This window comes from Hibiscus syriacus, unplaced genomic scaffold (assembly GCF_006381635.1).
Source record: "Hibiscus syriacus cultivar Baekdansim isolate YM2019G1 unplaced genomic scaffold, ASM638163v2 tig00110483_pilon, whole genome shotgun sequence".
Taxonomy (NCBI): Eukaryota; Viridiplantae; Streptophyta; class Magnoliopsida; order Malvales; family Malvaceae; genus Hibiscus; species Hibiscus syriacus.
In genome coordinates this window covers 931,789-944,282 of record NW_024062759.1, presented here as the reverse complement: position 1 = coordinate 944,282, position 12,494 = coordinate 931,789, and the positions used below count along the sequence as shown (strand labels likewise).

Below are 12,494 nucleotides of genomic sequence, written 5' to 3'. Positions count from 1 at the left end.
GCAGTTTGGATCAGTAGTTAGAGAGCTAACCAAACTTAAAAAAACAAGGTTGAGGGAAACAAGGAAGAGAGTTGATGCTGAAACCTTGGAACCCATTTTTTCGAGAAGTTTTCTTGGATTGGTTGTTGTATAAGGTGTGGTGTGAGAGAGCAATTGGGTTGCATGGACAGAGGGTTTTATGGGAAGGAGGGTGGCGGGGTGGTCATCTCGAGGAACTACTAGTAATTAGGGTAAATTATGTAATTGGTCCAAAAAATCCATTTAATTTAAATATCGTTGTTAAAAAAATCCTGTATAACGAGGAACCAAACACTGTGGACTAAAATTTAGTTTAAATGTGTCTATTTTTTTATTAGTCTATAATGATTATATGATAATATCTATTCGAAAGACCTCTAACTATTTGATAATGAACCTTTAAATATCTCTACAAACGTCGTGCTCAAATTCATTATCTCTAAGAATAACAATTATACTTAACCACTGAAGTCATTTAATTCGTATATTTAAATGATTAATTTTAACAATAATTGTTACTTTAAACAATTTTTTATCACCACAATTATTTATCATAATAATTATTATTTTACAATAGGTTATTAATAATAAAATTTCATTTGATATATATATTTTTATATTTTCTACTTATGATAATTATAATACTTTTATAATTTCTTACTCCTAAATTATTAGTATAACTTTCTAAAAATCCGCATTCCTAATATAAAATTCAACACTATCCAACTCTATAAACTAAATTAAAACTCTAACGTGCAAATTAACGTTTTATTTAAAATTTAAACAATTATTAAATGCTACTTTCAATAAGAATTTTTAGCCAACGCGTTTTAGTTTGGTAGTTGATGTTGCAATCGTCACATGACATCTTTTGATTAAGAAAAATTAACGGTCACGTATGGTTAAATTATTTTGTAGAATTTATCGGTGCTTTAAAATTGTTTATGGAACAATATGTTATATTGGTCTTTAATCTTCACGTCTAGGTTAATATTACTTTTAGTTTTAAATAGAGACGTGGATGTTATTAATAGTTGCTAGATTTTTTTAAAGGATAAAATGTATTTAAAAAATATTTTGATTTTATTTTTATTCTCGCTATTTGAATTTTTATATCAGAATTATATTATATTTATTGTATTTTATCTTTTGTTTAATGAAGGTTTAATTTATTGTTTTTTAAAAATATAGATGTATATTATTTATTATAGATGTAGATGTTGATATAGTTGTGTATTGCCATAGGTCTGCATAAACCATAAATGGTTATTTAGTTGTATATAGCCTTAATTTAATGTTATAAAGTGAATTTGATAAAATTGGGTTTCGAGTCCTTAATTTGCCTAATTTCTTCTTAGACTTTCCTATAAGAGTACCATTTGTTGGACCACACAAGGGCATGAATGCTCGTAAATTAGAACATATTTTGAAGATCACGGAACGAAACACACAACTGTAAAAACTAACACGGTTAAGTTCAGACATAACAAAATATAATGTTTGGAATCTACAAATGAACCCATGTTCTGTTTAGCAATTCCAATAAAAATGTTTTTTTTTTCAAATTGCAACCCAGTAGTGAGTAGAACTCCTCCATTTCAGCATCATAAATAACAGGGAAATATGATATGTAAAAAGCACGACGACAAAAGGCTTTGTGAAAGGCAAAGATGCTACCGAATGATGTTAGTTTTATGCGAGCGGCTAATCAGCCTTCCGAAGGAGGATGGAAGTCTGAAACCTGGCGTCATCCCTGATGAAGCTCCACCACAGGTAGGTAAGTGGGATAGTTGTGGCATGCCATATAGCATGGGCATCAAAGAATCCTTGATATGGAGGAAAATCGTAGATCTCCAGAAGCATCGCGAGACCTCCTCCAATGACCACTACCCAACACTTCCAACGACTAGGATGGCGAGTGACACCAGCCCAAATTGCCCAAATCAGAAGTTGAGCAATCCCCATCACTACACAAACTTTCATGTTCCACCCTGTACAATGTTTCGTACCATGTAATTATGCCCGGTAATGCACGGAAATCATGTACCGAGCATTTAAACCTTGAACCAACCAAATGTTAGAAGTAGAAACAAACTATCAAAGAACAGAGATCTTACCGTAGTCGAACGCGTAAAAGTTGAGGTACAATATATGGGTAGTCACAAAGGCAAGAAATGGAGCAGCAACCATTACTCTAGCCGCCTCAACTCTCACATTGAAACATCTAAGTATGGCTAGAATAAGAGAGTACCCAAGAAGTGACACAGCGGATGAGTAGTCTAGTTTTTCTGTCAATTCCACATCACTGTGGTTCAAAAAAACATGCCACTGTCATAATTGAAACAATCATTAGGGTGAGCTTAGAGTTTCTAAGCATGTGCGTGATTTGTGATTAGGACAACTAAGCCAAATATTTTGCAATCTAGATAAAACATCAATGAAAATGCAACATAACCAAATGTGTGCCAATTAACAGAGAGAATGCATTCATCAAAAAAAAAAAAAAAAATCCAGCTGCAAGGCACAATGACAAATTACATTAATTAATGGATGCCTTAAGCTAGACATCATAATGAGGATACGATCTTCTAAACCTCGCTAAAAGTTAAAAACATACCATGTCTAATACATCTGACCGTGACAATTGAATCCAAGCACTTGCAACACAGAATACAGACTTGAGTAAGGAGAGGGAAGCAAAAATAGGTTCTATTTAGAATGCCAGTTTCAGGATCTGATTTTGATAAGGCAGTACTGGAGCAAGAAGCATTTATTCGCTAGATTAATTTTTTGCAGTTCCCCTTGTAACATCGGTTTATGATTTTAATCAACAAAGCAACAAATAACGTCTACTCTAATGTAGCAGACCAATATTTCTATCTCAAAAGAATCACCCACAATATTGATGCAAAGTTCCAATCAAACTTATCCTCATGGGAAATAGTGGGAGAAGTGAAGAATGGAAAAATGATTACCGACTATGGAAAACAGCACTCCAGAGCCATGAGTTCATTGCCAAGAGTCCATATATGTTCCACAAACTTGCAAATTCATAGTATGCCTTCTTACCTTGTCTTAAAGGCAAGTTATAATAAATAAGTATGGAGAACGATAGCCAACCATGAAAATGCATTGCTAGGTTGAGTGCAGAGAAAGCTACGGAAGCTGGTTCCTGAGCAAATTAACAGTGAGGTCAAGACGGATACTGCAAAAAGAAAACCATAAAATTCCATGAAAACCAAAAATATGTTAATAGGGTAACAGTAAAGAAGCAAACCTGAATTCCAACAACTCGCTTGAAGGGCCATTTACCATGATACTTGACAGGTCCATTACCAACTGCTTCCCGTTCTTTCTCTCTGTCAACCATGCAATTGTAACGGCAATCACTTTGGCAATCCCATTGTTTCCACTTCAAGTAAAGTGGTTCTTGCATATACCATGGACTATCATTGGCAACATCATCAGAAGGAAACTTGCACTGTGGAAAGCATCTTCCCCCAACACATCCAGTTTTCTCACATTCTGCCACACAAGCCCTAAAGTAAAAAGCAATCCATGTTTAGACTACTTAAATGTCTAAATCAATTCATAAAAAAGGGGTATAGGAATCAGGATTAAATTAGTTTCAAGTCAGTGAAAGAATGCGGCATATTGAAATTTATAACAAGTAAAATGCTAGCCTCATTTCAAATTACACTGAGAATTAAGGTGTGAATCAATCTACTTTATTCATTCATCATTTATTTCCTTTCTTTCTTTCATTCTCCCTCTCTCTCTCTTTCTTTAGACAGCTTTGTAAAAGCTTAATGCCGGTAGAGTAACACCCAAATCAGTAATATATGAGTATTTCTTCTCCAAAATATAACTTTCCCAATGATATACACCTTTCAGCTGACTTTAGGTAGAATCTACAAACTGCTGATGGCTTCCACAAATGCCCAGAAAATCAGTAAAATCAAGACTTAAAACCTAGGGAGGCTTATAAATAATCCTAGACAAGCAATACTTACAATTCTAAGAGGTTATATCACCTAACACATTTATCTTAGCACACTACAAGTTAATGACCAAAAATACCACGTCACTCCTGTATCAGCAGCAAACTCAAGTATTTTTTTTCTTGTTATAATCTCCTTTTCAAGAAAATGGCATTATAATCGTTCATTATTCCAGGAATCAATCAACTAAATTGTAAGAAATTATCCAGAAAAACAAATACCCTATAACAAAGTTGTTAGTTTCAGTGAGGTGCTAATCTTGATAACTTATCACCTCAGATAGTGAACTAAGATTTGAGTGTTGTTGAGTTGGCTTGTGTTAAGGACTTTAGGGCGTTCAATATAATATCTAATCTAATCTAAATAAGCTTTCAATCACCTGAAAGCTTGCTTTTTGACCACAAAGATGAGTAAAATAACTTCAAATTCTTCTCTCATTAAGATCATTAGGACTAATAGAAGAAATACTAGAGACTTAACTCGCTGACACAAACATTTGCAATCAAAAAGAACTTTAATTGTTGTGACCAACATAAGTTTGTCCGAGACATGAGAGGAAATTACTCTTGATCTAACCAAGGGTCATGCCAAGCAATCAATTATCAACCTTAATGAGCTCCTTCATTAACATGAAGTGCCTTTAACTTACAGTCAAACTTCATACTATATTTGCAAGTGCACATTTTCCACGTGTTTTCAAAGCCGCTCCTAGTTACATCCCAAATTTTAACAAGAAACATCGAAATTCCTCATTTTACACATGATCAATATAAAGGACATGCCCCTGCTAGTTAACCAAATGAATGGTATAACAGCCAGTGGAGAATCCCTAGTTTATCTATTTAGATAGAAACAAAAACCCATCACAATAAAGCATCCATTGCATTTCTTATTGAAGGACATGCCCTTACTAGTTAACCAAATAAATGGTATAACAATTATTTCTAATGAAACAACTTCCAAACTAAGATCTAAAGTAATATGCATGTCTTTGCAGTAGACACCGTAAGGTCCAAACTTTACAACACTTGATAAACTCTCAAGATCCTTCAGCATTCTTATCTAAAATCAATAACTAAGCATACTTTTTAATTGAAACGAACACCAAGTAATAGCAACTTCTCCAAGATAATTGGAAAATTAATTCCTTTTCCTACTATAAACAAACTTGTATGAAGCATAAGCTAAAATTAGAACATTAACACGATAAACAGAATAAAAAGGGATAAAAAGAAATATGGGTAATGAAGGAAAAATTAAAATAAAAACCCCGAAAAACCTGTAAAGCGGATCAGCATCACCAGCACTGGCATCCAAAGCACCAACAAGAAACGAGAAAACCAGAAACAAAGCTATAGAATAACGATATATCATCATCTGATTGATAAAGTACGATTAGCGAAATGAAAAATATCAGAAACCAAGCAAATGGAGCTTATAAACCTTTTGATGGGCAAGTTTGAAATCTGGGAAATTTCGGTTCCAAAGAAAAAGGAAAAAGTATTTGAAGAACATGAAGAAAAAAAGAAGAAGAAAGTAGTGAGTGAGTGAAGAATATGAATGAAAATATAGCAAATTGTTTTACCTTTTGGTTGGAGAATACAATTGGGCAGCCTGGTAAGATTGCAAAGTTAGATTATAATGATAAAACAAAGAAATTGAGAAATGAAAGTCGATGGCTGAAGCTGACTTCCTTGGACTTTTCAGTAGGCTTTTGGCAGGGTATGGGCATTCAAATAGCAAATTAATGTTTTCAGGCCCAATTATAATTTTATTGGATTTTGGAATGTTTGCTTCTTTTACCTTAATTGGGCCTTTCAAAACAAATTCCTAACTAATAAATTTTATTAGCCAAATGATTTTGGTGACGAATGAATTGTTATTATTTTTTTAGGTTTCGAGTTCGAGCACCAAAAATATTAAGAATGTGAGTATTTAATGTCAAGTTATTGAGAGTCATCTTTGAACAAGTATTATCTTATACTTGCCTAAATTAATAATAAATAACTAATAATTTTATAATTAATAATAAATAACTAATAATTTTATAATTATTAGTATTTGACTCATTGATCGTCTGCTATTGTTTTATCTTGCTAAATTAGCTCGTAGTTGATGTAAATTAAATGATTAATAGATAAAACAAAAACAAATCCCCACTTGGTGAAGCATGATTGGGATTAGATGTTAAGAAATAATATACTATTAATGTGTCATCCACTACTCCATAAGAGAAAGAAACAAATTCAATTTGTTTATTATTATTTAAAATATTATAGAGGGCTTATCTTAAGCTCTGCTATATATCTAATTAAACACGTGCTTGACAAGTGACAACCTATGAAGGAAGTAATTAAATATTTTTAAGAGTAAGTTTATATATATTAACTACTAGAATTTAACTTAAATTCAATTTGGCATAAATTAATTAAAAGAAGATTAAGAAAAGTATCTATCCTTATAATTTTTTATACGATGTGACCACAAATAAAATTCAAGTGAATATAATCAGTAAAATAGATAATTAATTGAAGAAAATTTAAATTTTGGGATGAATACTTATCTATCCTAAATAAAAGTAATTGGATGTAATATATCAAAGGAAATACCTTAAAAATGATATTGTTGTTGTCTTGCAAAATCAAAAGTGGCTTCTTGCCATTGTGAAATTCTCAACTTGAGGATGAGTTGCAAAACTCCCAACTCCTATAGACCAACTCTAACGTATTGCTGGAGTGGCTGTAATCTCCACTTTAGAGAATTTCAACTCCAGCTCATCGTCACTTTAATGCTGGATTATAGCGACAGCTACAGTTGCACGCTACAACTGGCGTTGCACTGTAGCTGCACTACATATTATTATATATATGTTTTGTTATTTTTCTGATTTTTTATTTTTGTTATTTTTTTTACTTTCTTTTGTTATTTTCTTTTTCTCTTTTCCTTTTCTTTGTTACATTATTTTCTCTTATTCTATCTTTTATGTTTTTTTATTATAATTTCTACACAATAAAATAAAAATTAAACATAATATAATAAATTCAAGTAGATTAAATTGCAAGATAGATAAAAATACATTGAAATTAGATAAATAAACATACTAATTTTTTGAAATATAAAAACTACAACAAACATAAAAACATAAAAAATACTAATAAAACTCAAACATAGAAAAGCAGAGTTAGTGGTAATGTACAGATCGTGCTGGAGATGAATTACTGTTTCATCTTTAGAGTAGACATAAAGTTGTAGAGTATAGATGAGGGCTGGAGACGGTAAGAATAGATAGATTCTATTAAATAACCACAAATACATGACCGATATGTAAAGGTTGGATGAAGCATGTTGATATAATCAAAATTAAGAACCGGTGTGAGTAGAGTTGATCTTAGCAAACTCAAGTGGCTTCTTTCCGGCGAGTGCATTTTCAAAAATGTTGTTCATATAATCACCAAACACCACCTCTCTATAAAGAGCAATTCCATCTTTCTCCACCACTTGAGGCAATGGTGCAATCTTCGCTGTTTCTATCGGCATAGCGAAAATGGGTACCGACACCCTTGAATTTGTGCTTGAGGGACGAACTACATGCTCTGCACTTCTGTACTCTCCATTGCTTAGCACCTGCTAATACAACACAAATCATAAACTTGTTATTATCTAGGTTCAAAGTTGTTCGAATTTTCAACTTAAAAAGGTCCCGAAATTACTTGTAACATATCGCCAACATTGATGACCAGTACATCGGGAGTAGGAGGGATCTCTATCCACTGTCCTTCCTTTCCGTAATCCGAATCTTCTTCGATTTTTACATATAAACCACCAGTTTCGTATTGTGACAAGACAGTAAGAATACCTATATCAGAGTGACGACCAATCCCGACAGTGAGATCTGGATTAGGACATGGTGGATAGAAGATCATATTGATCATCGTGTTGCCGGTAAGTACATGAATCATCGAGTCATCCGGTTCCATCCCTAAATTTCGCAACAAAACATGAAGCAATTTTTTCACCAAGTTCATTGAAGACCTCAAGTACTCAAGTAGCACGTCCCTAGAAAAAAAACATATATAAAAAAGGGTCAAATATATTTTTTTAAAAGAAAAAAACATAAAAACTAGCAATTAATTTATCAAAATCTCACTTCATCTCTTCAGGCCAATATTGAAGAGCTTCGTTATCATCAGTGTATTGCATGAGGAGATAATCTTTCCATCCTAATGCTTTCTCTTTATCTGGTCTAAAGCTGGTGCCGTACTTCACTAGTGGAGTTGGACTCACAGGTGCAAGATAAACGGTTTTCCTTTCGAGGGGCAAGCTGAAGAATTTATGTGCGGTGTCTTTAATGGATTCGAGTAGATGAAGAGGGACTCCATGATTAACAACTTGGAAGAATCCCAGAGTCTCTGCGGCTCTAATGATTTGGTTGGTCACTTCATCGAGGTGAGGGCCATGGCCGTCCAGCTTCGACAAATCGATGGGCGGCAGCTGGAGTTTGATGGCGTTTTGCTTGTCTATACGTTCGTTTGGCGGGTGGACGTAAACCTCTGGCACCTTCGCAATGCCTGAATCCACCAATCCTTTTATACCATTCCCTTCTTTCACAACGAATTCAAAAATAGATTTGGCATCGTCCAAATTTGGAGCCATTGTCGGTGTAAAAGAATGTGAAGAATATAGTTGGACGAAAACCGGAGTGAATGCCTCGTTAAAAATAGCGCAGAACAGTGCCGGAGCCACAGATTTTGTCAGGGTGGATTTTGCTCCTTCTAAATCTGAAATTTTTTTAATTAATTATTTATTTTATTGACGATGATTACTCTAAAATTTTTTGTATCCTCCTTAAAATCTGACTTTTCATCGATTAATTATTTGTTTTATAGACAATGTCCACTCTGAAATTTTTTTTATAACCATCACATTTAAAAAAATTTATGTTATTAACATATATGTGCTCACCCTAAAAAATACTTTTGTATCTAATGCAAAAATGGTTAAAGTTTCTTCTACGTAAGATAATTGAGAGTTGTCGTAACTGTCATTCGGGTGGGCCCAGAATCGGGTTTCGACTTGAATTAATGTGTTAGAGCCGCCAACAATCATCTAAAATTAGGTTGATTGGACACCTTAACTTACCATTTATCTGATATGTGTTTTACCAGAAATTAATCAGATTCGGGAGTCGATTACAGTCAAGGAAAGATTAACACCCTTGTAATACCCTTTCGATACCAATTTGATTTTCCAGTTGTCTTAATTGCAATAATTAAAAGTTAAATTGAAATTTAAAAGTTCGATCCGAATTACTTACCTTTGAAGAATTTTAAAATTAACCTAAAAAATAAATCAAATTAATGTTAAATAATAAATAAATATTAAATAAAAGAATAAAAAAGGAAAATTCAAATAAAAAATGGACTAAATTGAAAAGAATTAAAAATCAATGATCAATTTGATGTTAATTAAAAGCTGCAAGGAAAAAACAAAAAGTTAGGGTCAAATTACAAGAATACAGAAAATATAACAGGGGTTACCAAAACGAATTACACTTCAAAATATCAGGGACTACGAAAATAATTTATCTTTCTTGTAATTACACTAAAGATCTCCCTATAAATAGCCCTAAAACCTTAAAAAAATTCATTTAATATTAATTCTAAAAAAATTCCCTATCTCTATTTCTTCTCAACCAAACCAACCGACCTAATGGTCGGCCACCCTTTGGTGGAGCTCCCATTGCCGCCATCTGTCGCGCAGACCACACCTCTGGTGGCCGAAAAAAATACCAAACTAACCTAAAATGCTCCCTCAACACCCCGAAGCAAGATCCAAGCCCCAAATCCAAGAAAACGCCTCCATCGACGTAGATCTAAACCAAAAGGTATCGGATTATACCTTTTTTCGACGTGCTCCTTCGTTCTCTGGCGACTTTTGGCTTACCCGTTGCCGTTCTTCCCTCCGCCTAGTAGCCTTCGATGAAAGCTTTGACTTTTTTTGTTGTTGATGATTTTAGTATATTCGAACGTTTTTTTTCCTTGGTTTGCTTCAATTTGCTGTGTGTTCTCAGTTTTGGTTGTTGGATTCCCCTTGCTTCGATGGCCCTCGGGGTTTATATAACCCTCCCACCGGTGGTTGTTTCCAATTATCCCGGGATGGTTCAGTCCCGTTTTTCGGTTTAATTAAACGGTTTATTACTGCTCGTTATTGGCCGACTATTTCGAGATGGTTCAATCCCGATTTGCTTTCGATTTTGTGATTTTCCAGTCGAGAATTTCGGTTGGTTGGTGACTTGTTTGGCGTGTGCCCACCATGTGCCATTGAATGGTGACTGTGGGTCTCTTGATGTCATCTGAATAGTTAGATCAAGGGGCTAGATCTCACGGCCCTCGTGCGACTGCGTATGTGATATAATTTTTTAGAGTTTTATAACCCTAACTGCTTTCAATCTAGATGTTTGATTCGCGCTTTGATCCAACGAATGTAAGCCGTGCGACACCCTAGCTTAAGTACGAAACTCTAGCTCACTGGGTCAGGCAGTTTGAACTTCAAACTGTTGGGCTCTCGCCGGGTTTACTGGGTCAAGTTACCCGGTTGCGCTCCGTTTTTAGACCTTGGACTTTATTAGACCTGAATAATTAATTAAATAAATAATATATATAATATATATATGCTATATAATATAATACTATATAATAATACAATGCAAATATATATATATATATATATAATATAAATATAATATAAAATATATATATATATATAATATAAATATATAATATATTATATATATTATATATAATATAAATATATAATATAATATATATATATACTATATAGTATTGTACTATAACATATATATATATATATACTATATAATATAATATATAACATATATAAAATATAATACTATATAATATTTTATAATAATATATATGCTATACGCTATATATACTATATAGTATATATGTAAAAGGTCGGACGAAAATGAATATCTACAGCTGCTCTTCTTTGCCCATTGTCATGTAACGGGAATAGGGCAAAGATTAAAAGACACTATTTTCGTCTATCATAAATGGGTCTTCGAGTCTAACATCCTCCATTATGAGGGTTGATTCCAATCTTATCGAATATCCTCCGTTATAGAGTTGAATTTCGATATGAAAACCCAGGTTGTGATTGGTTTGTTGTAATCAAATTGAACTGAATTACGGACGACTCCCTCGTCGTGAAGTTGAGTCGATCTTCAGATGACTTTTTGCATGATATCCTTCGTCATGAAGTTGAAATCGTGGTTGACCCATTTGTTGTAAAGTTGAGTCAATCTTGGATGTTTCGAGCATGATATTCTTCGTTGTAAAGTTGAAATCTAACTCGACGCCTGGGCTGGGCAGTAATTCCTCGCTGTTGTTCTTGGATCGTATTCTAATCCAATAGTTCTTCGTTATTAGGTTGAACTATGTTGTTGATAACTTATTCATTGTGAATTTGAGTCAATATCGAAAGTCTTAGGAACGATATCCTTCGTCGTGAGTTGAAATTGTGAGTGACTCATTCGTCGTAAAGTTGAGTCCAAATCGAATGTGCATTTGAGCCAGTTATCATTCGTTGTGAAGTTGAAATCCGAGCTTGGGTAAATTGTATTGGTTTTAACTTCTAGTGTTCTTCGAGTTCAATATCCTTCGTTGTGAAGTTGAATTTGACTCTGACATAAATTTGTAAAATTTGTACACATGTATGCAATATGATTGAAGCAATGTTCTTATGCATGCCTAAACTGCATGTGCAAAATATATTATTTTTGGATTTTCTATTTTAGAGATAAATATCAATATCTTTCTGTCTGTCTTTAGTTTATTGATTCTGGCCAATCCTGATTTTCTATTTCTCGGTTCTTGATTTTCTGATCCTCAACGGGTTGTGCTTTGACACCCTCTTTGGGACATTTGTTAAGAAATAAGTCTTGATTTTCTTCTGTAAACTTTATCTTGATACTTAATCAATTCTTTTTCCACTTCTTAGTGTATTTCAAACTAGTATTTGTGTCATCCTTTCGAGCACTGTGCAAGAACTTCTATCGGCTTCCGAACACCTGTACTTTTCAGGAAATCTTTGTGTAGCAATACACAATGATCTTTTTCAAAGCGAATAAATTGCTTTTATTTAAATTCAATGCAAGATGCTAAGGAACTAATTTCTCTCAGATAAATAGCCATATTTATTTATGTGGAGAAATAAAATACAAGACGAACATTACGAAAAGAAAAGATATTTAAAAATACAAATAAGTGCCCTAAATCTCAATAATATGGACGCCTTTGAACTGGTACGCCGTTATATGACTTTGGGTGTAGCCTTTGTCAAGGGGACTTCAAAGATTGTGACAACGTTTGGAAAAAACAATGTTACTCCCAAATTATTAAGTCTCCGAAGACTTGGATGCCAATGCTTTATTACCTAAATCCAGGACCTCCC

At 33.4% G+C, this 12,494-nt stretch overlaps 2 protein-coding genes across 2 annotated transcripts; both read right to left on the bottom strand.

The window, feature by feature from the left end:
* Positions 1 to 1,581: 1,581 nt before the first annotated feature.
* On the bottom strand, positions 1,582 to 5,713 carry LOC120129089 (post-GPI attachment to proteins factor 3-like). Its single transcript, XM_039146686.1, has 6 exons — positions 5,605 to 5,713; positions 5,299 to 5,396; positions 3,296 to 3,557; positions 2,994 to 3,190; positions 2,136 to 2,323; positions 1,582 to 2,009 (listed from the first exon to the last, which is right to left on the bottom strand). Exons 2-6 carry the CDS (start codon positions 5,394 to 5,396, stop codon positions 1,723 to 1,725), a joined length of 1,032 nt encoding a protein of 343 aa, XP_039002617.1. The 5' UTR covers positions 5,605 to 5,713; the 3' UTR covers positions 1,582 to 1,722.
* A 1,503-nt stretch (positions 5,714 to 7,216) lies between these two features.
* LOC120129162 (scopoletin 8-hydroxylase-like) lies at positions 7,217 to 8,716 on the bottom strand. Its single transcript, XM_039146737.1, has 3 exons — positions 8,167 to 8,716; positions 7,730 to 8,075; positions 7,217 to 7,643 (listed from the first exon to the last, which is right to left on the bottom strand). The coding sequence occupies exons 1-3, from the start codon at positions 8,670 to 8,672 to the stop codon at positions 7,380 to 7,382; spliced, it is 1,116 nt and encodes a 371-aa protein (XP_039002668.1). The 5' UTR covers positions 8,673 to 8,716; the 3' UTR covers positions 7,217 to 7,379.
* Positions 8,717 to 12,494: the final 3,778 nt, after the last annotated feature.